At 37.1% G+C, this 25,407-nt stretch overlaps 11 protein-coding genes across 11 annotated transcripts; 5 read left to right on the plus strand and 6 right to left on the minus strand.

Moving 5' to 3' along the window:
• Positions 1-131: 131 nt before the first annotated feature.
• C9374_006335 (uncharacterized protein) lies at positions 132-707 on the plus strand (the record flags this gene model as incomplete). Its single annotated transcript, XM_044696184.1, has 1 exon — positions 132-707. The coding sequence occupies one exon, from the start codon at positions 132-134 to the stop codon at positions 705-707; it is 576 nt and encodes a 191-aa protein (XP_044547026.1).
• A 112-nt stretch (positions 708-819) lies between these two features.
• On the plus strand, positions 820-2,177 carry C9374_006336 (uncharacterized protein; the record flags this gene model as incomplete). The annotated part of the gene is made up of 2 exons (XM_044696185.1): positions 820-962; positions 1,160-2,177. The coding sequence occupies 2 exons, from the start codon at positions 820-822 to the stop codon at positions 2,175-2,177; spliced, it is 1,161 nt and encodes a 386-aa protein (XP_044547027.1).
• A 73-nt stretch (positions 2,178-2,250) lies between these two features.
• On the minus strand, positions 2,251-3,144 carry C9374_006337 (uncharacterized protein; the record flags this gene model as incomplete). The annotated part of the gene is made up of 1 exon (XM_044696186.1): positions 2,251-3,144. The coding sequence occupies one exon, from the start codon at positions 3,142-3,144 to the stop codon at positions 2,251-2,253; it is 894 nt and encodes a 297-aa protein (XP_044547028.1).
• Positions 3,145-3,776: 632 nt separating this feature from the next.
• C9374_006338 (uncharacterized protein) lies at positions 3,777-5,087 on the minus strand (the record flags this gene model as incomplete). Its single annotated transcript, XM_044696187.1, has 1 exon — positions 3,777-5,087. One exon carries the CDS (start codon positions 5,085-5,087, stop codon positions 3,777-3,779), a length of 1,311 nt encoding a protein of 436 aa, XP_044547029.1.
• A 205-nt stretch (positions 5,088-5,292) lies between these two features.
• On the plus strand, positions 5,293-6,084 carry C9374_006339 (uncharacterized protein; the record flags this gene model as incomplete). Its single annotated transcript, XM_044696188.1, has 1 exon — positions 5,293-6,084. The coding sequence occupies one exon, from the start codon at positions 5,293-5,295 to the stop codon at positions 6,082-6,084; it is 792 nt and encodes a 263-aa protein (XP_044547030.1).
• Positions 6,085-6,185: 101 nt separating this feature from the next.
• C9374_006340 (uncharacterized protein) lies at positions 6,186-7,772 on the minus strand (the record flags this gene model as incomplete). Its single annotated transcript, XM_044696190.1, has 1 exon — positions 6,186-7,772. The coding sequence occupies one exon, from the start codon at positions 7,770-7,772 to the stop codon at positions 6,186-6,188; it is 1,587 nt and encodes a 528-aa protein (XP_044547031.1).
• Positions 7,773-8,046: 274 nt separating this feature from the next.
• Positions 8,047-11,391, minus strand: C9374_006341 (uncharacterized protein; the record flags this gene model as incomplete). The annotated part of the gene is made up of 6 exons (XM_044696191.1): positions 8,047-9,880; positions 10,056-10,431; positions 10,567-10,738; positions 10,798-10,870; positions 10,930-10,954; positions 11,028-11,391. 6 exons carry the CDS (start codon positions 11,389-11,391, stop codon positions 8,047-8,049), a joined length of 2,844 nt encoding a protein of 947 aa, XP_044547032.1.
• Positions 11,392-11,615: 224 nt separating this feature from the next.
• C9374_006342 (uncharacterized protein) lies at positions 11,616-16,327 on the minus strand (the record flags this gene model as incomplete). Its single annotated transcript, XM_044696192.1, has 2 exons — positions 11,616-14,775; positions 14,841-16,327. 2 exons carry the CDS (start codon positions 16,325-16,327, stop codon positions 11,616-11,618), a joined length of 4,647 nt encoding a protein of 1,548 aa, XP_044547033.1.
• A 645-nt stretch (positions 16,328-16,972) lies between these two features.
• On the plus strand, positions 16,973-17,425 carry C9374_006343 (uncharacterized protein; the record flags this gene model as incomplete). The annotated part of the gene is made up of 1 exon (XM_044696193.1): positions 16,973-17,425. The coding sequence occupies one exon, from the start codon at positions 16,973-16,975 to the stop codon at positions 17,423-17,425; it is 453 nt and encodes a 150-aa protein (XP_044547034.1).
• A 347-nt stretch (positions 17,426-17,772) lies between these two features.
• On the plus strand, positions 17,773-21,057 carry C9374_006344 (uncharacterized protein; the record flags this gene model as incomplete). The annotated part of the gene is made up of 1 exon (XM_044696194.1): positions 17,773-21,057. One exon carries the CDS (start codon positions 17,773-17,775, stop codon positions 21,055-21,057), a length of 3,285 nt encoding a protein of 1,094 aa, XP_044547035.1.
• A 285-nt stretch (positions 21,058-21,342) lies between these two features.
• C9374_006345 (uncharacterized protein) lies at positions 21,343-25,214 on the minus strand (the record flags this gene model as incomplete). The annotated part of the gene is made up of 5 exons (XM_044696195.1): positions 21,343-21,927; positions 22,108-23,654; positions 23,821-24,375; positions 24,536-24,673; positions 24,845-25,214. 5 exons carry the CDS (start codon positions 25,212-25,214, stop codon positions 21,343-21,345), a joined length of 3,195 nt encoding a protein of 1,064 aa, XP_044547036.1.
• Between the last annotated feature and the right edge of the window lie 193 nt (positions 25,215-25,407).

Genomic DNA, 25,407 nt, shown 5'->3' on the forward strand with positions numbered 1-25,407 from the left:
TTCCTAAAGCAAGGCATAGTTCATTATTGAAAACTCGAGTTCTTGCCCGCGTCACTTGTCAAATTATTTTCAAACAAAAAATTGCCATCACTCATCACTGCTCGATTTCTTCTTCCGATCAAACCAACAACATGGCTCTCACTTCCAACTCTACTGTCAAACGAGATTTAACCGAAGAATTGCGAGATGAATTCTACTCGAGTACATATCGTAAAGTTTTTGTTCCAACAAAAATTCCTCTCTATCATCGTAAAAGAGTTTGCAACATTTTATTCTCGATCCAAGAAGGATCCGGATTCAAAAAGAAAACTTCACGATTTGATGTTTCATTTAACGGAGGAATGAATCAGACCTATCCTGTCACTGAAAATAAACAAATGTCAAGTCGAAATTTAGAAGAAGTTCAATGGATTCCAAAATTTGGACAACAATTAATTAGATTTCAAAATATATTAAATTTGGAACATGGAGCTCAAGTGAAAATTCTATTTTTCACTCCGAATGAACAAACAAATAGTGGAGAAGTGCAATTAGGAAGAGTCTTGATTGATTTATTTGATAAAAATGTATTTAATGAAGTGACGACAAAAACAAATGGTGACACCATGGAAACACGTGCTTCGTATGATGTGTTGGATTATGAAAATAAGGTCGTTGGAAGAGTGAGTGTTTACATTCAAGCAGAAAATTTAATTCAAAAGAAGTAAATGAGAATATTTTGTAAAATATTAGTAAAGATTGTTTCCGAATCCACTACAAATCAATGAGTATCAGCATGTGTTTGATTAATTAGGTATTTATTCGGAAAATCAGAAAAAAATGTCGACAGAACAGGAAAGAAAGCTTGTCGTGTTTTTATTTAAACAAATCATGAAAATATGCAGAACATACGATCAGTATCCTCTCTTGAAGACTTCCTTGATTAATCCATCTTATACAAAATCAGAATCCATCATGACAAGGTAAGAATTATTTTCAAGGATTGAATAATTATTGATGATCATGGATTCGGAATGGTGATGCATTGATCGTCGCTATGGAATGTATACATTTTACAACAATAATATGAATAATAATAATAATACTAATATTTGGCTTGGCATAACAATTTTATTATACCAACTTCGGAATTGAATTTTAATATTCCTAAAACACTCAGAGGTTGGGCATATACAAAAATTGGAAAAGAAGTGATTGAAAAGATTTATGGAAAATATTCAGGCTTAATGTATGTTCCGAGATGGAACGTTACGACACTTCATGAAACATCCAAGTTAACTGATATTTGCAAACAAACGTTCAGAAATCCCAAATTTGTGGAGGATGAAAAAAGTAGAAAGGAAGGATTTGAAGTGGGCTTTGGAATATTGAGCGAATTTAATTCACATTTAGAAAGAATCAAAACAATTGAAAAGAAAGAAATAATGGAATTGAGAAAATTATCACCTGCTATTCAAGTTCCAATTAAGGTTTTGAATGAAGATGTGGAAATGGTTGAATCAGAATCAAATGTATTCCAAATGGCAAAAGATTCCATGACTGACATGAAGGATGATGAACGACTTCAACAGATTGCAGCACAGCCTCATAACCAAGACAAACTCGATGGCAGTGACATGTATTTAGTGTTGACAGACAAACCAAGAAAAAATCATCTTTTAGTTGCCCACCCTCTTCTGGAGGACACACGTTTTGAAAGAACTGTTGTGCGAATGGACAATAACAAGCAAACACTTGGATACATTATAGGGAAGCTTACTTTTTCTGAAAAAGAAGATGAGGACGACAACAATGACTATGAAGAAAATATTGAAAAATTAATGGGAGACGACTCTGAAAAAGAGTCGAGCAGTTCAGATCATGTTATGGATGCCTACAAAAAGTTTTCGAAAATGTTTCCACAAGAAGCAATTGAAAATGAACCAGAACGAATTGCTAAGTGGTATGAAACCCAACTGGAAAATGAAATTAAGGATGGTAAATGGATTGTCGTTGAAGCTGATATGGAGTCAATGTTACCATTTGGTGCAGAGACCCCGTACTATCAGGTATGGGAATACATTGTGAAAAGATTAGGTGGTGAATACTTGTCATGGATCGACTACTTTTCACACAAGCAACCAACACCTTTAAAACGACCCAATGCATTTCCCAATGTGAGAATAATTGTTCTATAACCTCTTTCACACAGAACTCATGTAATCAACATACATTATTTATTTTGTAAATACAAACTGAATGACTCATTACTTACTTGTAAATAGCAACTCCTGTTTGGTTGTCATAACCATGGTCGCAAGGGTTGCAAGACACCAACAACTCACCCTCCAATGGGTTTAAAGCTAATCCCAATCTTGCATCGTAGCTTGCCCACTCGCTTTCTCCAGGCTTGAGACTGCTTAACTGCTTTCTTTGAGTTCCGTTTGGTTTGATAGTATGCACTGCCCTTCTAGAAATAAACATAATGTTACCAGTTCCTGGTTCGACTAACATTTTGGATACACCACCATCTTCATTCATACCTCTTGAAATCGTTTTCAACACCTTTCCTTTAGAATTGATGGTCACAAAGGTTCCATCTCTTTCTTTACATGCGACCACAATATTTCCTTCATTATCGAATGCAAGTGCCAAAGGATATGGAATGACAGAGTCTCCGCTGACGGACTCACCCACTTTTCTCAATACAGATCCATCCTCACCTGACAAGACCGTGATGACATGTTTGCCATACTCTGCAAGCACGTAAACAGTAGAGTCTGTGGGATGAACACAAAGGTAATTAGCATTTCCTTCAACATAGACCTTCCAATGCTTGGTTGCACCATCGTTAGAAACTTTAACAACACTTCCATCGTAAATGTAAAGGAGAGTATTGTCATTGGGATCCACTGCAAGGCTGGTAATGTAATACATATTTCCTTCAATGTTGAAAGAGTTTTTGAGCTTCTTGGATTGTAAATCAAAGACATAAACGACATCTTGATCGTTTGACTTCTTATCAATGACATAAATGTTCTTATTCTTGACATCAACTTCAAGAACTGATGGATTTCTAAAGTTAAACAAGGAATCTTCACGATCTCCCAACATTTCTACGAGCTTGAATTGATTGCTGAAAGCAACACCACCGTTTGCAAGCATTTTGACCGAGTGAGAGGCACGAGATTTGAATGAATTGTGAAGAGTCTTGTGGTATCACACATTTTGACTTTACATTCAGAACATTCAAAATGAGCCTCACATTCTTCATTCCACTCACGACTACAAAAATCACAGAGTTTGGAATTCAATGATTTAACCTGAGAAGCATGATCCTTGGTTTTACCTGCCTGGTTATGGAATTGCAAATGCAATTGGCAAAAATTCAATTTGCATGATGAACAATGATGAGTAGCTTCTGTAGTTTCATCATCGGCTTTGCATTTATCACACAATGGAGGATTGGACATTTCTGAGAGAGAGAGTTCAAGGTTCGTGCACTAATAGTAGTAATAGTAATAGTAAAAAGTAGCTGGAGAGCAAAACTAAATGTTGAGCTTTTTCGTTTTTTTTTATCGATTTTTTGCACCACTTTTGCACCGCCCACCCTTAAATACCATTTACGGCCAAGGAACACGCATAGAACACGGAAGGAGAAGAAATTTCAATTTAAACAATTGATCAACATCGGATCTCATTTTACAACATTGAAAGTAGCAATAGGAATTGCGATGCGAGGGGTTCAGAACGTTACAATGTTGGATTGGGTTACATGTTTTATTGGTTGGTACAAATTAAGAAATGATATGAACTTGATGATTGGAGCAATCCACGAGATAGAGTAATCCTGTTCGTTCGTCGAAACAAAGACCTCTGGGTTGTTGAAATTTCAAAGAATGGTCTTGATATTCCATTTCAAAGAAGGTCTTATCACTTGGACGTGTCAATACCATGAGAGAATTTGCATTTCGATTCGCGAGGATGATCTTCTTTGAAATTCGATCCAAGACCATTCCGCATGGATTTTTCAAAGCAATCTTGTTCAATTCATTCTCTCCAAAGCATTCGACGAGTGTGAATGTTGTCTTTTCGTGGTTTTCTTCGAACGATTCCATTTTGAGAATTTTCACAGAATGGTGCAATTCGCTCACATATAACAGAGAACTTTCTGGATCGACCACAATCATCCATGGAGAAAAGATGGTTCCAATATTTTGTGAAGAAATAGATAAAATAGCAGATCCATCATCACAACGCAAGAATTTCAAATTTGAACGACCAATATCGCTCACAATGAGATAGTTGGTGGAATTTCCATTTTTGAAATTACTTCCTTTTTGATTCGTTTGGGAATAATAGACATGCATTCCACATGCTACTTTCAATTCATTATCCTCTGATATCCACATGGCTCGAGACAAGTGTTTGTTCTTGAAGACAGACATGCGAATGGCTCGAAACAAGTCAAACTTTTTAACAAACTTTCCACATGAAACATAAAGCGAGTCGCAACCATAACCTAACAATGGATCATGTTTCTCAATGGCCAAATAATAAGGACACGTTCCAACATTGATTTGACCTTTATAATTTTTGGTCAAATAATCAAACAGAACCACTCGTTTGTTATCATAATCAGAAACTGCAATGCATGAGCAATGATGTGAAATTTTCACATCAAATGGACGATTCAATAAATGATCAGCATTTCCCATAGTTCTATAAACACCCAATGATTGAATAATTGAAAAGTTTCCAGAAAAAGGACACAATCGTTCTTGTCTCAACCGATGACAAAGTTTTTCATAAAATTCCACTCCATTATTTTTCAAATATTCAATCGTCTCTGATGAATAATAATGACAGTCATGGAGCGATTCAACATTATGATTCATTGATGATGATTCTGTTAAATGTAGTAGAGAGGTGGATGGTAATGGATCGAGAAAGACGACATGACACGAACAAGGAACAATGTCAAGGTCTTCCGATATAAAGTCACACTTTGTTCGTTTGATGAAAGAGTGTGGAGAGTTGTTAGAGTTGTCATTGTCAGAGAAATTGGTGAACTCATGAGAACAGGTTCTCTTGTTGGATGGCAGCATTTTTTTTAAGTTCGAACGAACGCAAAAACAAAGGTAATTAAGGGTTGGTAGAGAAGATTGGGGTTAGTATTGTAACGTGCATTATTTGGAGACATACAAGCATCTGTAAAGGTTTATTCATTCCCAAGTTGATCAAAATGTCAAACGTCATTTTGCCAACAAACATCTCTTAAAAAAACCAAACTCACACTGTAATTATTGTATCATGTTCTTCTCAGCCAGCGAAAACTCACCCAATGACACCCTTCGTCAATTTGCAGATGCCAAAGCCAAAAAACAATTCGCTGCTTTTTTAAGTTCTGCAGAAGATGATCTTCCCGAAATTCCTGGAGTTGCTTATCCTCTCAATACGTCCACGACTGGAGCACTCACTTCGAATACAACTAGTGCATCATCCTTTGATCCTCTCAAAGAGTTTGAAATTCGGAAAATGACCATTGTCGCAAATTCTCGAAAAACTCTCACAATCTTGGATTATTACATTCAAAAATTACATTATCAAACAATGGATGTTATTTCAGCAAGTAGTGTAGCGGAAGTGGATAAATTATCAATGAAGGAAAGAGTGTTGATTAAATCAAAAGTGATGGGAGTGGCGAGAGATTTTAATATTTTGACACGATGTTGGCAATCGATTGAAAAGATGCCTACTGAAAAGGTGTCAAAAATCGAATTGAAAAGAATGCATGATGACTATGCTCTGTTAGAAGAAATTGTAAAGAAAGTATCAGAAATGAACGCTGAAATGACTGAAGCAAGATCTCAAACCGCTCGTTTGTCCACCTGTTGTCAGGATGAACCAAAATTAAAGTCCCTCGAACAAGTCCTTCCTTCTGTCAAAGGAAAATTAGATTTGAATACTGGAGTTCAACACTATTTATCAAATTATGACGAATTGAATCAGCTGGGGAACACCACGAGTGAAAAGAAGAAGGAGCAACACGAGGCACATTTGAATGAATTGGGCCTATTACAGGACGAATATGACCTAGAATAGGTATGAATGTAAATTTAATTTTCATTTGAATAAGTGACGCCTCTCGTTAATGCTTTGGCCACATCGATAAATTGTACAGCCCTGACAAAGTTCTGTCATTACTAGTATCTAACGTTTCTAGTTTGTTTTTCAATCCAGTTTTTATCGTAACCACATTTTTCTAAACATTTCTCGAATTCTCTCATGGTCATTAATCGTTCTCTGACCAAACCTTTCATGTGGTTCAACAATTGATCCTCAAATGTTTTCTTGGCATCATCAATTCCCAATGACATGCACATTGAAACACATTCAATTAATTCAAAATCAAAAAATTCCATGTTTTTCAGCTGTTGTCCACTTCTCTCTTGCAAGTTGTCAATGCCAAGTCGTTGAGATTGAGCAATCAGCTCAAACACATTACTCTTTGAAATTGTAATATGACCTGAATAAAGATAACGGAAAATATCCTCAAGAGTTTCAAAGCTTGAGCATTGAATTTCGACAGTTGCTATTTCATTTCTAGCTTCCATTTCTCGAATCTCTTCAGCTTCAATGAAATTAGAGTTGATCAAAACATCCACATATGGACACATTTTCATCACAAATGATTTGTGACACAAAATTCCGTCCTCACTCAGCTCTGGAAATTCTGAAAATTCAGTCACTTCTTGATTTTCGTCAAAATCTGGAACTCCTTGTTTGATTCGTAGGTCACACAGTGATTTCTTTAACTTATCCAATTGTCTGACTGGTTGGTCATTTTCTAAAAACACACACGAGGCTAACGAACTTGCAAGCTCATCACTCAACACCGTTTTTATATGACTTTGGTCTGAAACTGAAACTGTGTTGTAAGGGGTGAAGGTTGTCACATCCTTGTACTGCAAAATAGTTAGCATGTTCGCCACTCCCAAAGTTTCAGCTAAGCATAATAACTCATTCAAATACTCCACCTCTTCTCCAATAATCATCTCCTTAATATTACGTTTTTTAAAATTCTCTTCCACATTCACTAGCTTACTCGTGTATAAAAAGTAAATGAAATCATCAAATACATTCTTATCAAAAGTCAATGGACCCAAGTCAATGTGTCGAATAACAGATAGAGATGAGGTCGTATTATGAATTGATAATTTTTCACCTTTCAATTCTCCACAATATTGTTTCAAAATATTTTCTAGAGCTTCCATTCGATTTGCGTATACGACGGCACTATTTCTCTGTCTGTTGAGCCTCTCTTTTGAAATTGCAATCTTCTCCTTCAACTTTTTAATTTCATTCCGAAACTCAGATTGTAGCATGATTTTGTCATTCATGGAGCAATAATACTTTTCAATTTCCTTATTGGTTGTAAGACTTGCAAGGATGACATCATTCTCTGCAATTGAAATAACTTCACACCGTTGGAGAGGTCTCTCTAAATTAATGAGAGCATATTCGAGCAAGAGTGGCCACCTAGCAAGCATGATCCATGCATGGGTATGATACAGAGTGGGTTCCTTTTGATCCCGAAAATGTACGGAAATGGTGAGATCAGACTCATCACGGTATGAATTTAATTCATCATCAACAATGGCGTTATTGAAAGGAACTGAAGTACTCAAAGCAGCTCGGGCGAGTTGATAGAGAGTTTTTGAGAGAAGTTTGTTCTTGGATGATTTATCTTTCACAGCATACAAATGACTTTCATAGTCATCTCGAAACATTTTTTTCAACTTGTCTTCCCGCAGCGTTCCATCTCCAAATTGAAACCAAAGAAACTAGACCATATCCATGATTTGAAGTTCAAAAAATTCTGAAATAGTCAAATCCGTGCAAAATCCTCAGATAGCATTATACATTTTTCAAGTGTTGGCTTTTGAGCTGTTGTTGTCTTGTTGAACGTTGTGTTGTTGAGCTGACATGGTTGATTATAAGAGAATGTTTTGATCAGAAAAACAGTTTGAATTCTGTCTAAATGCAAAATAAGAGAAAACAGATTCACATTTTACGTTTTTTAGAGTGGTTGGTTTGTAAAAGATCTTCATCGAGCTCAATGGGTTCTTCCTCATCTTCAAACCAAAGTTCATCCAAATTAATATTTTTATCTTTCATCTGTTGCTTGGTGTTGATCGTTGTCGTGGTCATCTTTGGTGAAAAGCTCAATGAAAGACTTGAATTTTCTTCTTCATCTAAAAACTTGAATTCAAATTCTTCTACTTGTTGTTGGATTGAGGGGTTGTGTGATTTTTGCGTATTGGGAAGAGTATTCTCTTCAAAATCTCCAAGGTCTATATCATCACTTTCGACATGTCCATTTTCGGCTTCTTCTAAACGAATTCGATTGATCAAGCAATATTGTGAAGCATTCATAAAGATTGAACCACCGCTAGTATTACCCTTAGGTGCTGTACTTGAGGATGAAGTATTTACATCACTACTAGCAGAGGCAAACAACTTTGAATTCTCAGTAGATAAATCCTTCTCTCTTTTCCTTCTTGTCTTTTCTTGTTTTGAAGAGAATCCTTGATTCTCCACTTGACTCGTTGCAGTTGTCATTATGTTTGGTTGTTCCAATAACTTTTGACTTTCCAAATAATTCTTCGTGAAGAGAGCCAAATCTTCTGCTTGTTCCATTTGCGTCGTTATCTTTCTTGAAATTGGTTCAAAATCAATATAGGATTTTTTAGTAAGAGCTCTCAGCCAGGGTGTAGGCTCAGCCATTTCAATTCGATCTTCTTGTGCGAGTTTGGTCTTTGTCGAGAGAAGATACATTTTCCACTTGGCTCGAGTCATGGCCACAAAGAGTAATCTCTTTTCTTCTTGTTCCTCTCGAGAGCTTCCTTTGGATCGAAAGTGTGGACAAATATCATCAACAAGGTCAGTAACAAATACATACTCGAATTCTAAGCCTTTGGAAGAGTGCATGGTGAGCAAGGTGACTCCATTTCTGACATTGTTATTTTTCGATTCGTCATCGTCATTCATTTCTTGGAGGAAGGTGGAAAGAGTGTCAGTCTTGTCAGCCATACGCAAGAACTCTTCAATGTCTTTTTCACATGTTTCGTAATTTGTGGTGTACTTTTGTTTCAAGTAACTTGTCACATCAATTGTATCGAGTATGTATCGGATCAGAGAAGAGACCGAATGAGTCATTTCATTCATCCGAATAAGATGTTTCAATAGAGCGATGACAGATTTCTTTTCTTCATTATCCATTGCAATTAAAAACGAAACTTGACGTCCCAATGTCAAGCTGGGCTTGTACTTGACTCTCTTCTCAATAATGTCAATAAGCTCAGAAACAGAGATACCGTTAGAGAGACAGTCTATGAGTGCCGATTTTGTTTCTGTGAAAATTGCTCGATCAGGAATATTTGTGACATGATCCAGTGACCTACTATTTAAATTTCCTCTCGAAATGCTATCTATCGTGTCAAGGTATGAAATTAGGACCTGAATCCATGCAGATTTTAAAAAGTTTTCATTTTGTTTGGATTCAAATGGTATTTTGTGCTTTCCTAGCTCAATTTCATAGGGTTTCAACAAACTATTTAACCTGGATAAAATTGCAAAATCTCCATATTTTCTATTACTGTTGTTGCTAACCTCTTGTTTGATAGTGTCTACTACAAACTTAATTTGTTCAATGTGAGTCACAAATTCTTTGATGGTGATTGTTGGTCCGCCTCCTTTTTGTGAAATGAGTCTCGACTTGGAGTCATCCAGTATGATAGATTCAATACTGGGTTTTTTAGAAGAGTTATTAGAACCATCTTTGGAGTGATTCTCGAGTAACATGTCGAAACTAGCATCTAGAATGTTTGAGGTACTTCTGTAATTTTGTTTGAGAATAATGATATCAGCATTGGGAAGTCGTTAGCAATATTTACAAAATTATGTACATTGGAAAATCTCCAACCAAAAATTGCTTGTTTTCTGTTTAAATGATGATAATAATTCAAATATTGATGATACAGTGAAATGAGATTTTTAAATTCAATACTTACGAATCTCCAACACAAAATATTCTCTTGTGCTTATTCACGAGCAACTTGGTAAATTCATATTGCAAGTCATTAGTATCTTGATATTCATCTACAAGTAAATATTCAATGTCGTTGGATACTTGACCAAGCAGAGAAGGTTTTTCCTTCAATATTTTTACAATTTTAAAAATTAAATCTTCATGAGTGAGTAGGTTCCTCTTTTCTAATACTTCCTCAAACTCTTGATAGAATGGAATAAAATATCGTAATGATACATTCAAATCTGATGATTTCAATTTTGAGGTTACTTCATTTGGAGATATTCCAGAGTTTTTCACAAGAGCAACACAATCTTTCATTTGACTCGGTGTGCATTCTTCAGTAATCTCATGTTTTGCTAAATGTGTGATAAATAAGTGAATGAACACGAAAGTTAGATCCAAAAATATTTTGACAATCAAAAATGTGTAGAGATTGAATATATTGTAGTAAATTACATTTAAAAGCAGTTTTACAAATTTCACCTACATACCAATAATGTCTGACATTATAGAAAGCACAGTTCTATCATCCGCAATCTTGTAAAATTGTTTCACCAGTTTGTGTTTCCGTAATAAAGCTAGACCTTTGGAGTGAAAAGTACTAAAGGTTACATTTTTCAATCGTTCATCCAGTCGTCCTGCTCTCTCCTTCATTTCATTCGCCTTAGTAGTGAAAAGAGATCACAATCTTTCAAATGAAAATTTAGTGAAATCTTACTTACCGCTGCCTTGGAAAACGTGAGAGCACAAATTTTTATTGGATCGACTTTCATTTCATGCACCAAGTAAAAAATTCTATTGAAATTTCAATTATTTCCCAAATGAATAATGTGTGGTATTTTATCATCACTTACCTGTAGGTAATGACGGATGTTTTTCCTAATTTTTAAAGTGACCACAATATTTTCCATCATCAGAATATAATTTAAATAATATGAAAATCTACACCTACCTGTTCCTGGTCCGGCCATTACAATCACTTGATCATTCCGAGAACAAACAGCTCTCCTCTGTTCCTCATTCAATTTACTCAGTAAACTCTCTAGCGAAGTATTGCTGCTTTTTCCGAAAGACGTTGATGTGGCATTTGTGCTGTTGATGCTGCTGATTCCGACGTTTACTGGTAGTTGTTGTTGTGGTCGTTTCAGACGTACAGTGGATCTTCCCACATGAGTGTTGTTACTGTTACTACTACTACCGCTTGTAGTGTTCACAGTGTTACTTGCTGTGAGTTGATGATACTTCGGAGGTGGAAGAAAGACATTGCTCTTCTTCGTATTGTCGCTCTGTTGTTGAGGTTCAGACGAGTGGAGCATTTTTTCTTCGTTCGCTCGAATAATCTCTTCTTGCCTAAGAATTGGTTGGAAAAGAATAAGATTTGGTCCGAACAATTTCTTCATCTTCTTGGAGGGTGCAACGAGGGCCCTTTCAAACCTGCAGCCGCAGCAAACAGCCATTCAGCCAGAATAGTCCTCGCTGAAAGATTGTTTTTTGAATGTCATTGAAAGATATAATTTATTGGTGTTGTCCAATGAACAGATTATTGTTGTGGCTGCTTATTCACATTGACATTAATATCCAAATGAATACGTCCGTATGGAGTTCTAATGGAGTGACTTTGTTGTCCTGAGTGACCAACCATTTCTTGTTGTTGTGGTTCCTGTGGTGGAACAACTGCTTGCTGTTGTGGCACAGATGGTTGTTGAGTATTATTTGCTTGCTGTTGTTGTTGCTGCTCAGCTTGTTGCTGTTCTGCCTGTTGTGTCTTTAATTCTTGTTGAGCTTGTTGAACCTCAGATGTAATATCTTTTCCAGTGTCAGCTTTCACAGCCTTGATTAATCTCTTGCACAATCTCTTGTACTTGTTACAAATGAAACCAACGACAGCAGCTGGTCCTTGCTTGTAAATATCGACTGGAACTTGAGAAAGCACTCTTTGACGAACTTGCAACACTTCTTCTGGCAAGTGTCTCAAATACTCCACAGGGACTTGTTGGAAGATTGACTTTGGAAGTCTCTTTTGCAACACTTCTTTAGACCAAACTTTCACATAGGCAGTCTTAGGAATGACAAGAGCAGTATCCTTATTATATCTTGATGGCAAGTGAGCAATGAAACGTTTGAAATCTGCAGATGGCAAGTCCAAAACATCATTTGGAATCTTGGCTCTATCCTCCATCTTGAGGTGGAAATATTCAGGTGGTAAGTGACGAAGTTTCTCAATTCCGACCTTAGAAACAACTTCTTCAGGTACGTGTTGCTTTAAGAAATCACTTGACCAAACTTTTTCTTGTTGAACAGTGACTGGAGCTTTGAGAGTTTGTCTTCCTGGTTTTGGTGGAACAATTGCACCTCCATTGAGTGGAATTCTTTGAGCATGAGGACCAAAGAGAGGCTTGTATTTGGTTGTCTTCTTGACCCAATTTCCGAGTCCCTTTTCTTGAGCAACCTTGGCCAATTCTTGTGGAGAGTCGACCTTTCCATTGATGATACTTGGATCTGGTTCTTGATATCCAGGAGGATTGGTTGGTGGAGCATTAGGATGCTCGGTTTGTTGTTGAGATTCTCCACCTTGTTCTGGTTGTGGTTGTTGTTGAGATTCTCCACCTTGTGGTTGTTGTTCATTTCCTGATTGCTGTTGTTGATCCTTGTTGACTGGTGTGCTGGAGAGTTCAAGCTTCTTAGAGTCATTATCGGATGGTTTGTATCCACCAGCTCCAATACACTTTTCGAAGAGAGTCTTGACGTAGGCCTTTGTTTGAGTTCTGAAGAATCTCCATTCTTTGGACCATTTCATGAAAGAAGCTTTAAGACCAACGTTGAATTCAATTCCATCAAGTTTGTGTTGCAACATGGCACACAAATTACACTTTTCAAATGCCAAACGAGGAATAATTCTGTAAGTAATAGTTGCTTTGAGATAAACTCCAACCTTGGCAACAGGAACTCCTACATTTGCGCTAGCAGTCACACTCAAAGAAATGTATGGTTCCACTGAAACTGAAGCTTCCAACTTTTCCACACAAACACCATATCTGAGTTCAACACCCATATTCAAAGCAACGTTAAAGTGGAAGTTCACAGGAACTGGACCAATTTGGAATTGATAATTCCAATCGACGAGCTTTGGGAATCTCTTCTCAACCAATGGTTTAGTCTCAGAGAAACATGCTTCAATAATTTGACGAATACGATCTGGAACAAATCTCTTGTTGATAAAAGTGGTTGCGAACACCTTAACGAAAATGTTATCATTGATTGGTTGGTCAGGTCTCTTTGTCAATTCACCAGCAGCATCAATGACAACGAATTGCTTCTTGAACAACTTGGCATACATGTTGGCCTTTGCAATCAAGACAAAGTCAAAACCAGCTCGTTCTCCAGAGCATTCGAAAGAAGCACCTGCATAGACAAGGAATCCCATGTACATGTGCACGGCATTGGTACCTAATAACTTTTCAAAACTAAAGTGTTTGGCCTTCTTAATGGTTGACAAATCGCCTTGCTTTCTGACAAAGTCAATCATACCAGATTGATACAAGCACAATTGATCATTTGGATTCACACTGACTTGCATACAGGCCTTTTGATTCTCAAACTTGGCAGCACTAAAGTAATACTTGATCTTGGCAACAATCTTCTTGACAGCATTGATGGCAGCAAGAATTTTATCCTTGAGCCACTTGACAGCTTTCACAACTCCCTTAGCAACAGTCTTGGCAATTCTGGCAATACCTCTTCCAATACGACGAGCAACTTGAGCCAAACGACGACCCACTTTTCGCAATGCACCTCCGACACGTCTAGCCACTCTTCGAATGGCACCTCCAACACGTCTAGCCACTCTTCGAATAGCACCACCAATTCTTCTGAAGGCTCTTCTCAAACGTCTGAAGAATCTACGGAAAAGAACGTTTTGTTGTTCTAAACTTTCAAAGTTGTCCAACAATTCAAGATCTTCATGTGACAATAAGGATCTTCCTACAATACCATAAGTGAGAGAGGATCTTTGACGACGATTACGTTGTTGTCTCTTTGGTTTCAACTTCATGGCCTTTGCAAGAGCTTCTCCAGACTCATGTGTACCACAGGTATAGAGATAATTCTTTGCAGCTGTGCTAATTTCTTCATTCTTGCTTCTCTTGTGGACACGATAGACATGTCGAATAGAAGTACTTCTTCTTAAATGTCGTTCTCTTTCACTTTGAGCATTGATGAGTGAAGCCTTGACGAGAGGACTATATCCTGTGGATCCTAAAATTTCATGAATCATGTCGTCGACATTCTTCTCGTCGTTCAAACGTTTCTTCAAGTTTTCAATGATCAAGACCTTGATCGAGTCAGGAACACGATCATCAGCCAAGAACATGTACAAGATTTCAACTTGAACTCCCTTACCAGCATTGTTCAATGCATGGAAATTGGTAGTGAGCTCAGTAAGGTCTTTGGATTGTCCAATTCTTGTGACAATTTCCTTGACAATTTGTCTTTGCAAACGAACATCTCTCAATCTATGTGCAAGGTCAGCATAAGCCATGAATGCATTTTCCTTCACCTCATTGTTGTAGTCATCGTCAATCTTGTACTTCTTGGATCCACCACGAGCAAATGCTTTAATACCTTGAGATTTCAAAGTCTTCAACAAACCGAAAACAGATTCAGATGGATAGGCAATGACAATAGAAGCGTAAATGTAGTTACTAGCCAAGTATGGATGCATGGTAGATAATTGCACTAACTTTTCTTGGACACGAGATGACTTGACAGTAGCAGCCAAGTTTTGATACTTTCCAAGTAATTCTTGAGAGCAATCTTGGCAGTCTTATCCAACTTTTTAGTGTTCAAAGTCTTGATACCCTTCGAAATTTCAGACAATAACATATCAGCACTCTTGATTGGATGCAATTTGCTGTACTTGGCAAGAGCAGCCAACAATTGATTGGACTCCCTTGAAAGAGATGGATCTTGCTTGACTCCATTCAACAATGTACGGAAGAATCTTGGAGAGAATTGTCTTCTTCTCAACGACAAGGTTGCCTTTCGATCAAACTTGTTCACACTGAATGAATTCTCAAAAGCAAACTCTGAGCCTAACTTGGCACCACGTCCATTCTTTTCCAAACTCAAGATGGTTTCCTTGATCTTTCCATCGAGATTACCCTTGGTTCTTCTAATCTTTTCCAAGTTCATACTGCCAATGAATAAAGTCTCCAAGTCACTGGCAGAGTGAGACTCTGGATTCTTATCTCTCAATGATTGCTTGGTCAATTTCTCAAAGGCTTCAAAAGCATAGTGTCTTGGAATATCACTGGCTGGTCCAAAAGTCAATTTTATCTTCATACTGGCATGAGTAGGGACTTGCTTTTTCAATGAAACTCTCACCAAATGAGAGGCATCATAGTGTAAATGTCGTTTTGAGACTGGCATGGTTGAAACAAAGTCATCATGAGAGAATCGTTGAAAGATACGTAAGGAACGACGAGACTTGGTAAATTTGCCACGAGTAAATCTCTTCTCATAATTCTTGTAGTATTTGCCACCAAAACCATCGGTTTGAGAACGAGCCTTCTTACGAGTTTCAGTTGTGAGCAAACGAAGGAGACCCTTCTTGATAGCTCTCATATAACGACTCTCAGATTGTCTAAAGACCAAGCTTTGAATATGACCACTATTGGACTGAACGAATAGCATGGGATGTTGATTCAAGTCTTTGGTGATATCGGTCGAGGTCATCAAGCGACGATATTTACGTCCACTCAATCCACGTGATCTTCCTTGATACTGAACAAAGAAGCCATTCAAGAAAGTGACCAAAACGACATTCTTTTTACGATCATCGTCGTCGTCCTGTCCGGAAATTTGCAAAGCCTTCTTGGTCGTTCGTTTGGAAGGACAAGTTAAAATCATTTTACCGTAAATTTGAGTTTCTGAGTTACCAGCTGTTCCTTTACGAGAGTTGATAAGACCTCTATTGCCGATCAGAGTCGTAGCTCTAAAGCGATAGAGGAGAGATTTTCCAGGAGGACATTTCACCTTGACAAATTTGTTGGTAGTACTGCTACTACTTTTTGATGATGAAACTTTTTGTTTGGCTGCGTGCATGATGGCATCAACATCTGCATATTTATCTACATTTTGAGATGATTTCTTGGATTCCACTTGAAGAATGAATGTCAAGAGAAGCAGAGTGAGGAAGAGTGCACCAACAACAACACCGACTGCAGTTGGGGATGACGACTTGGCGTGTCGCATCATGATTGCGAGTTGTCAAATTTTGTTGTGATGGTGTTGTAGTGACGTTGTAGTGAGACGAGTATATTGATGAACAATGATGTTAAAATAAGCTCTCTATCTCCAGTCTCCTCTCTTGTATTGCGATTATGAAATTTGTATTTTTTCAATGTGATTTTGTTGTTGGTTATGAGCAATTCGCAAAAATTGTTGCGGGTCACTGAACATCAACGTTGACATGTGAAGTATTGCAGATGAGACCCAAAGATGTCGCTAAAAAAAACATCTGTGAAACGTGCAAAATGAAAGCGTTGGTTTGACTTCGACTTGCTCTTTAACAGACAAAACAATGTTGTTGAGACGTAAACATTAAGAACTCACTGTTTCAATGCGGGTGACTGTGAGAGAACAGAATCGTGTCAGTCGTGAGCAAATTCGTTTCGAGGAGTTCCTCTGACATTAAATACCGAATCAAAGAACTCTGATTTTTGTCAATTGAAGCAGTGTTTTTCCACCACGGCGTAAAGAGGATTACAGCTTGATGAGCTGTTTTACTAGCGTCAAGTCGTTGTAAACCACTTGAAACTCTGTTGTACCAACAAAAAAAAATCCACCCTCATTTGTTGAATTTGCCCTTACACCTAACCATTAGCCTTAGACTTCAATATGGACGCAGGAGTAGTCGTTGATGATCAATGTATTAAGGAATTCAAGACCTTCCACTCAAAGAACAGCAATTTGAGATGTATTCTATTTACTATCAATGATAAGGGTGATCGTGTGGAGGTCGCTAAACAAGTCGAAAAGGGAGGGGAAGCCGATACATGGGATGGCTTCTTGAGTTCAGTTGTTGAGGCAGAATTCAGTGATAAAGGATGTTGGGCCGTATATAATTTGGAAATGACCAAGGAGGACCAAGGCGTAGAAAGACAAATCTCCAAGCTTGTGTTCCTTCACTGGGTTCCATCCAAGACCAAGCCAAGAGCCAAGATGTTGATGAGTTCTACCAAGCAATCTCTCTTCAGCAAATTCAATTGCTCCATGGTCAACATTGAGGGCACCTCATTGGGTGATATTTGCGAGAAGAACATTTTGGACAAACTCAAGAGCTCTCTCTAAACTGTTGAGGTCGATGATCGATCGAGCCTAGCTGTTGCTCTTGCTGTACAATAAATCGCTTCATGATTTGACTCTCTTCCAAGTTCCCTTTGCTGCTTACATCACCAAAAAAAATTTTCTTTATTCTTCCAACATCCAATTTCATTGACTGGTCTTTTCTGTCCCAGTTCAAACTCCAGTTTGCAACACGGTTTGTGTTTGTGCACACAATACTGGGTTCTTTGTTGCCCTTCCATACGTACATGTTGCTGGAGTGAAGGCCTGTAGACTCGGACACAAAAACAACATCATCAATATTCATCATCACTTTTGAGTTAGACCAATTTTGTAAATAATACGAAACGAAAATGGTTCGCACACCCCACCATAAATCATCATCAGCGTCTGGAAAAACAATCCAAATTAATCATCATCAACATTCGGATATTGGATTTGCAGATGTATTTGGACCAGTTGTTGTTTCTGAAGAACCCGAAGAATCATTACGTCACAACTTTTCAAGTCAACGCAATATGTTTTCAATAGAGAGACCAGACACCAATATGACAACAAATCCTTCCCAAAATCATCAGAAAAAGTCACGAGGAAGTAACAATGAAAAACATCATTACCGGCGGCATCATGGCAAGAAAAGCGGCCATGACAAAATACATACAAAAACCATGTCAGACACAGCAAATTTTGTACCCAGTGACGATTTGTTTAGCATTCCAAATATTGCTGGTCCACGTTTAAAATCTGTTGACGAATGCAACCGTGACAAACGAGCTTCCATCATTATGAATGATTCATTGTGGAGCATTCCTGGAGAAGTACAAACCGCACCACTCGTTGGTGGTGACAGTGATGATGATTATGAAGATGAAGAGATTGGGGTTCCGATGAATTCATCATCAAATCCGATTGGAATTGAAGGGAGCTCTAAAGTAAGCACTTCTTGCACACCTCCCTCTTCATGCTCCCCTCTCTTCCAATTCATGATGCAACAACAAATGCAAAAATTGAGAAATAATCAAATGGCCTTAAATTCAAAAAGATCTTCCAACTCAAACAACATGTTCTCAAAACGAAGTCATACAAAGAATAAGAAACATTCTAAAAACAACGTTGATATGACACATGAGGATGAAGACTTTGAGGACATTGAGGAAGAGTCAAGTAGTAATCGTGTATTTGTTAAACATGGATCTACCTCATCATCTCCACCTGTTCCTATAATCCTTCGTTTCAATCGAAAGAGCCCAAGACAAATTTCAGATTCCAACAAAGTACATCTAACAGAAAATAATACTCAAAAAGCTCCCAAGAATATTTCTCGAAGGACCAAAAGCTATGGAGGAACATCTTCACATTATAACAAGAAACAATATGGTAATAATAGAAAAACAGAAGAAAATACCCTAATACTACAAAAATCAAAGTTTAACAAGCATAAAAAAAGAGAGAGAAACAAGCATAGAGAACAACGTATGAAAAAGATGGAGAAGAGTCGAGCTGTGCCTGGCATGGCTCTGTCTGGTGAAGAGACTGACATGGCCACAAATGAAATTATTTTCGATCCAGCATTTAAATCCAGTAGTTGTGAAGAGGATATTTTCCTTTCGACTCGAAATAAGAGCAACAACAACAAAATGGACACTTGCATTTACAACATGTATGACGAGCCAATCACTCCAAACAAGAGACATGTCGTACAGGACGATGACTTTTTTGCTGTTCCAAAGCAAGAAGAGCAAAGCATTGAAAAGGAAGATCACACATCAAAGCCATCGAGAAATCGCTCATCTTCTACACTTTCGAACACGTCCTCATGCTCTAATATTTCAAATGATGGCATGAGACCAACAGCAATCATTGAATTTATTAGATGCAGCAGTACCCCTTCAATGACCACAATCGACACCACTTCCATACCTAGATCAGAATCATTTCCTACGAGTATTATGACTTCTGAAGAGGATCCATTCTCTTTTAATCCCAACAACGTTTCTGGCTTACAAGGAGACGATATTTTTGATCTTCCTGTGGGAATTCCATCTGAATCATCAGTATTGATGGACGATGAGGGAATTCAAAGTGACAGCATTTTCGACTTTCCAAACTCTCCATCCCAACGTTCAGTCAAAAGTATTTCAGTAAGCTCACCTATTATGGCACATGAGGACAAAAACACCACTCCCAAAAAAGCGTCTGATACGACCAAGTCTAAAAAACCCAAGAAGGATAAGAAAAAACACATGGTGGGCAATCTACTGTTAAACTTGACCGCTCAGAATGAAGAGGAAAAGCCCACACTAGTCAAGGCAGAAAAAGATGTCAGAGAATCCGTTCGGAATATTGTTCAACCAAAAATTACCGAGAGTGGAAGTTTCATGCTTTCTGATCGATACAAGGCAAATCAAGACGGAACCCAACGAAATGAAATTTCTCCAGAAAGTGCTCAACCCACTATTGACTCTGCTCAATCATTTATTAATGCATTTAATATTCTTTCACTGAATTCAAACAAAGGACCTTTGAACCCATTACCTCATCGGCAAAATCAGCCATCAAATAATAGTGACCAATCAGAAGCACAACGTCTTAGGCAAGCACTCTCTGGAAATTCATCAGTTGCTCCTCCAGCCATGGCTACTGTGAATAGTTTCAAAATGTCAGTTAATAGCGCAGTGCTCTCTACTAGCAAAGGTATTAAGACTGAGAAGAAAAAGAGGACATTGAAGAGATTCAATAATGAAGATTTCACATGGACAGATTTGATCATGTTGAACAATTTGGGAAGTGGATTTTCCTCACAAGTTATTAAGTGTAGCAATTCAAAAACAGGAAAACATTACGCTTTAAAGAAAATTGATTTATCAACGAACGATAAGAAGAACTCTTCTAAAATGATCATTACAGAATTTAATTGCTTGGCTGAATGTCGAAATTGCCCATACATTGTTAGAATTGTAGATATTTATCATTTCAAAGAAGAAAAAGAACTTTTCTTGCTCTTGGAGTTTATGGACAAAGGTACACTGAAAGATGTGATAGAGAAAACTAATGGCTCTGTACCTGAAGAATTTATTAGTTTGGCAGCATGTCAACTATTGTTAGGTCTTGCCCATGCCCACGAGAAACAAATTATCCATAGAGACATTAAGCCAGAAAACATTTTACTCAACTCTGAAGGATACGTGAAACTGGCTGACTGGGGAATGTCTTGTATCATGAGAAACAAAAATCATACTCACACACATCTAGGTACTGAGGTATATATGAGCCCAGAAAGACGAGTGAGCTCAGATAACAAACACAGTTATCCTTGTGACATTTATGCGCTTGGTCTTTCATTACTCGAACTCGCTCTGGGAAGAATACCAATTCTCCAACTATGGGAATTTAACGATCTATATAGAGAGCAAGTAAGCGAAGGATCATTTTGGTTAGACTCAATTATTCCGTTCTCACAATTTTCTGATGAATTTTCGCAATTTTTGAAAGCATGTCTTGAAAAAAATCCTGAAGCTAGAATGACATGTAGTCAGTTACTGAGATTGCCCTTTATAACTCGCTACAATGGTCATAATGAACAAGAGTGGGGAGGAGACAGAGATAGACGGACGATTTTAGATTTCTTGAATGGATAAAAACATGGTGAGACTATCATTAGATTTGAAATTTAATGAATTGTTATAGATTCTCCCAATGTAATGCACAACATACGGTTTTAGAAGCTTGTTCATGTTTAATACCAATCAAATTAATTGGTGTGAGAAAACCTGAACAACTCAACATTAATGTTGTGTGATGAAATAATTGAATACCTCATATATAGGGTAATTGAAATTATGACGGTAATAAAATATGAACCAAGAATACTTCTTCAAATTTGTTTATCTAATTTACAACAGGAACACCTAGTAGTAATTTCCTTATCTCAACAAGTCGAGATGAATGTTGGTCATCTTTGTCAATATTTCTTCTCTCATTTCCTTGCTTGGGAATTTTACCTCAAATTCCATGGCAGGTGGTGTAAGTTTAGATTGCTCTTCATCTTCCAAAGTCATTGACAAACCATCCTTATCCATATCTGCTGCCTTTCTTCTAATTCTAGTATATTTCAAATTGAACACATGCACCTTGTTGGACATTGGTCCTTTCTTTCTCTTAACAATTGCATAATCGCTCAAGATATGAAGGGCAACAATGTAAGGGGCCTTATTCTTTGTGGCCAATTCTTTTCTCTTCTCATAAACATAACCACGAAGTTTTTTCTCAGTATGAATCCATTTTCTGTCAGGATTGTCTGGCAGAGAAAGTTGCAATTTTTCCAACAACTTGGAGGCCATTGCCAAATATTCAACACCTCTTTTAGCTTCGTTGACAAAGTTGGTAATGGATTGAACCTCACCGAGAGCTCTCTTTAGAATTTTATATCCTGTAGATTCAGTATTGTCACTGTTTTTCATGAGATCGGTGAGAAGAAGGTTGTAACGTGGCAAACGTTGTACAGGTTGCTATTTTGTTGTTGTTGTTGTTGTTATGTATATTCGATAGTTGTTGTTGTTGATGTGCAGTGTTGAGGAAAAATGTGAAAATAGAAAAATGTTGTCATGGTCAAATGTGAAAAATGTGAAATAATAATAATGATCAACAATTATTAAACCTTTCAACAAGTGGTGATACAAAAAACTTACAATCAAGAAAGATCCCAAATCTGTCTGACGAAAACCTTGTTCTAACAATTCATTTGAAATTTGATCTAAAAAGTCAGCAAATGGCTTGTACTGCTTAATACAAGCAAACATCATGGCTTCTGCTCGATCATAGTTATTCACAAAGGAACAATAAGTCTTAAAACTTGGTGCATACGAAAGAACAAGCTCACCAATCTTGTATTCCACATTTTCCCATAAATCTTCTTCATTGTGGAATAGAGCTTTGAGTTTTGTTAAAAATGCAAAATTGACCTTATAGATCAAATCAATGTCTTTGAAAATGACATCAAATTTGTCTTTTGGAATGATTGTTTTTGGTGCTGTCACAATACGTTCCATATAAATCTTACGACAAGCATCCAAAGCTTTCACATACGATTCTTCTGTGGAAAGTAATTCACGAGAAATGGCTTTTCTCTTAGCAGCTCGTTTTTCCTTCTTCTTTTCTTCCTCTTCTTCTTCTTTTTGTTTTTCTTTCATTTCCTTAATTCTCTTTTCTTTACGTTGGAGACGTCTCTGTTCTTTACGTCTCTCTTTTTCTTCATTCTTAATACGTTCTTCTTCTTCTTTACGTTTGTTTTCTTCTTCTTCTTCACGCATTCGACGTTCCATTTCTTGTTGTAATTCCAATTCTTCATCGAGAACAGAAGCTTCGAGTTCTTCAGGTTCACTATCAAGACTCGCTGGTTCTAATTCAGATGGCTGCAATTCATCGTCATCTGCAGGTTCCAATTCAGAGGGTTGTAATTCATTCAAATCTTCGTCATCTTCAGGTTCCAATTCTGAGACTAGTAATTCTTCATCGGTCGAAGGTCTGAGTTCAGTAATTTCACCTTCCAAATCTTCATCGTAATCTTCATCCGAATCATCATCATCCGAATCATCATCATCAAAGCTTGCCAATTTGAAAGCATCGTTATCAATGGGTTTAAATGAAGCATTGTCATCATCGAGTGCTTGTCTAATTTCATCTTCAGTGGCTCCATTATTTTTCATACTAAGAATTCGGTCACAATTTGATAAATCAATCATTCCAATCATGTCTGTCATGTATCCCATGGCACCTTCAATACTATCAATATAATCTCTAATTTCGTCGACATTATACAAGTTGTATAAAGTTTCACATGAACTTTTTCTAATTTCAAAGTTTTGACGAGTAGGTTCTTTCATAATGACACGTAACATGGTATCCACAATTCCAGTTTCTTTCAATTCAATGGCTGAGATTTTAGTTCTTGCAAAGTTAGAGAATAATTTCAAAAGAGCCATCAATATTTGAATTTCAACTTGTCCAACTTCTTTGATTTCAATCATTTGGAAGAATCGATCAAAGGTTTGAGAACAAATCGAAGCAAAATTAATTTCACTCAATCTTTCTAAGAGTGTTCTCGAGTTACCAATATAGACACAAATGGCGACTGCATTGAGAACTAATTTTGAGCTTGTTTCTTGTTTGATAAATGCAGAGAGAATGGAAAGAATTTTCTTGGAAGCCATCTTGACAAGTACAGCAGGATCACGAACTGTTCATCATTGGAGCATTCATCATTGTTTTGTATGCATGAAAAAGTGTGAAAATTCAATGAGGTGTGAAAATAATTTTCCATTTCATACAAATGAACAGGCCATTCAAATTCACATGTGAACTCTATATTAGACACAAACACACATCTATATTCCATTACTTACCTAAATTCGAGAGTGCTCCAGTAGATGGCTCTAAAATTTGCAAATATTCACTCTCCAACAAACCAATCAACAAGTCAGGAATTTCAGAATTTACAAATGGAGGAATGTTTTCATCTTCTTCGGTTGCTTCCCATAACAATTCACATGCCTTCTTTTGTTTGGCAGGAATTCCAGATTTCAAATCATTCACAATTCCAGTAATGGATTCTTCATTCAATGCTGGACTTCCTCCTGCGTTTGAAATTAAATGTGTTTGTCCAATAATGTGTAAAACTTTAGAGGCAGCTGTTGATGCTTCTTCAAAGCAAGATTGATACAATCCAATTAAATTTGAGAGAACAACATGACCTCCTGATTCTACCAACGTTTTGTGATTACCATTTGAAAAGTGACATAAATATTGATACAATTGTAAAATGGATTTTACGAGACGTTGAGCACTTGGATTGGTCTTTTCTTTGGCTTCTTGTTGAAGAGTCACATCAGATAATATTGTTTTTAACATGGGAATGACATTGAGAGTGGTTCCAACCATAAATGCTAACTCTCCATCGTCTTATAATGATCATCAATGTGTTTTGGGCACACAATTTAATTCACATGAGTTCATATGATGGTTCAGAATGATTGCCAATGATTGCCAATGAAACACGAATGTTCAATATTCAATATTACATCATAATACACACTCAATCACACACACACACACACTTACTTTTCACAAGTAATGCCAAAATAGCACAACAATTATCCAATGCAAACTCTGCTTGTTTCACATTCTTTAAATAATGAGCGAGTAAAGTGGCTGCCATTTCATGACACTTGAATCGAGTGAGAGTGGATTTGTTATCCGCTGTGATTCATTCAAGAATGAAACAGAATCATCATTTTTCAAAATGTTCATAATCGTTAACAAATTTTTCAACAAAACATTCATCAATGACATGAAACATTCACAATCCATAGAAATTTCACTCCATCCATAACCACAACAACAACACTCCAATGATTCATCAACACTTACCTGTCAATGCAGCATTTCTCAAAAAAGCAGTCACATCTCTCACCGGTTGAATCATATTCTTATGTTCACGAGCAATGGATATCATTTCATCAACGGTATCCGATCTCTTTACAATTTCTTGACATAATTTTGGATTCAAACTTGCCACTGTTGCTAAAATATTCACAACAATAAATTTAAAATTCATTTCCTTATTGGAGAGCATTAAACACAAATCATCAAGTGCTTCCGATGCTGGATCGAGTAATTCTTTTTGGAAATCAGTGGAACGAGCTTCTCGGGTCATTTGAACAAGAATGGAATGACCATTGGCAATGTCTCCCTTTTTTTGTAGATCGAGAATTTGTTGGAGACGAGACGAGATGGACATGGTGGTTCGAGTGTCAGGTCGTTAAAGTGTATTTTTTTAATTAATTTTGAAAAATTGTCACTTGTCATGGGTGAGTTCAGAGACATAGTGTTAACTTGACACTTTCTCTCCTCTTGGAAGAGCATGAGGTAATTACAGATGTACTGAAATGAATACTAACAATTCAATTCATTCATTAAAAGATGTAACTGTC

The sequence above is a fragment of the Naegleria lovaniensis genome, assembly GCF_003324165.1.
Source record: "Naegleria lovaniensis strain ATCC 30569 chromosome Unknown tig027, whole genome shotgun sequence".
Lineage (NCBI taxonomy): Eukaryota > Heterolobosea > Eutetramitea > Acrasida > Naegleriidae > Naegleria > Naegleria lovaniensis.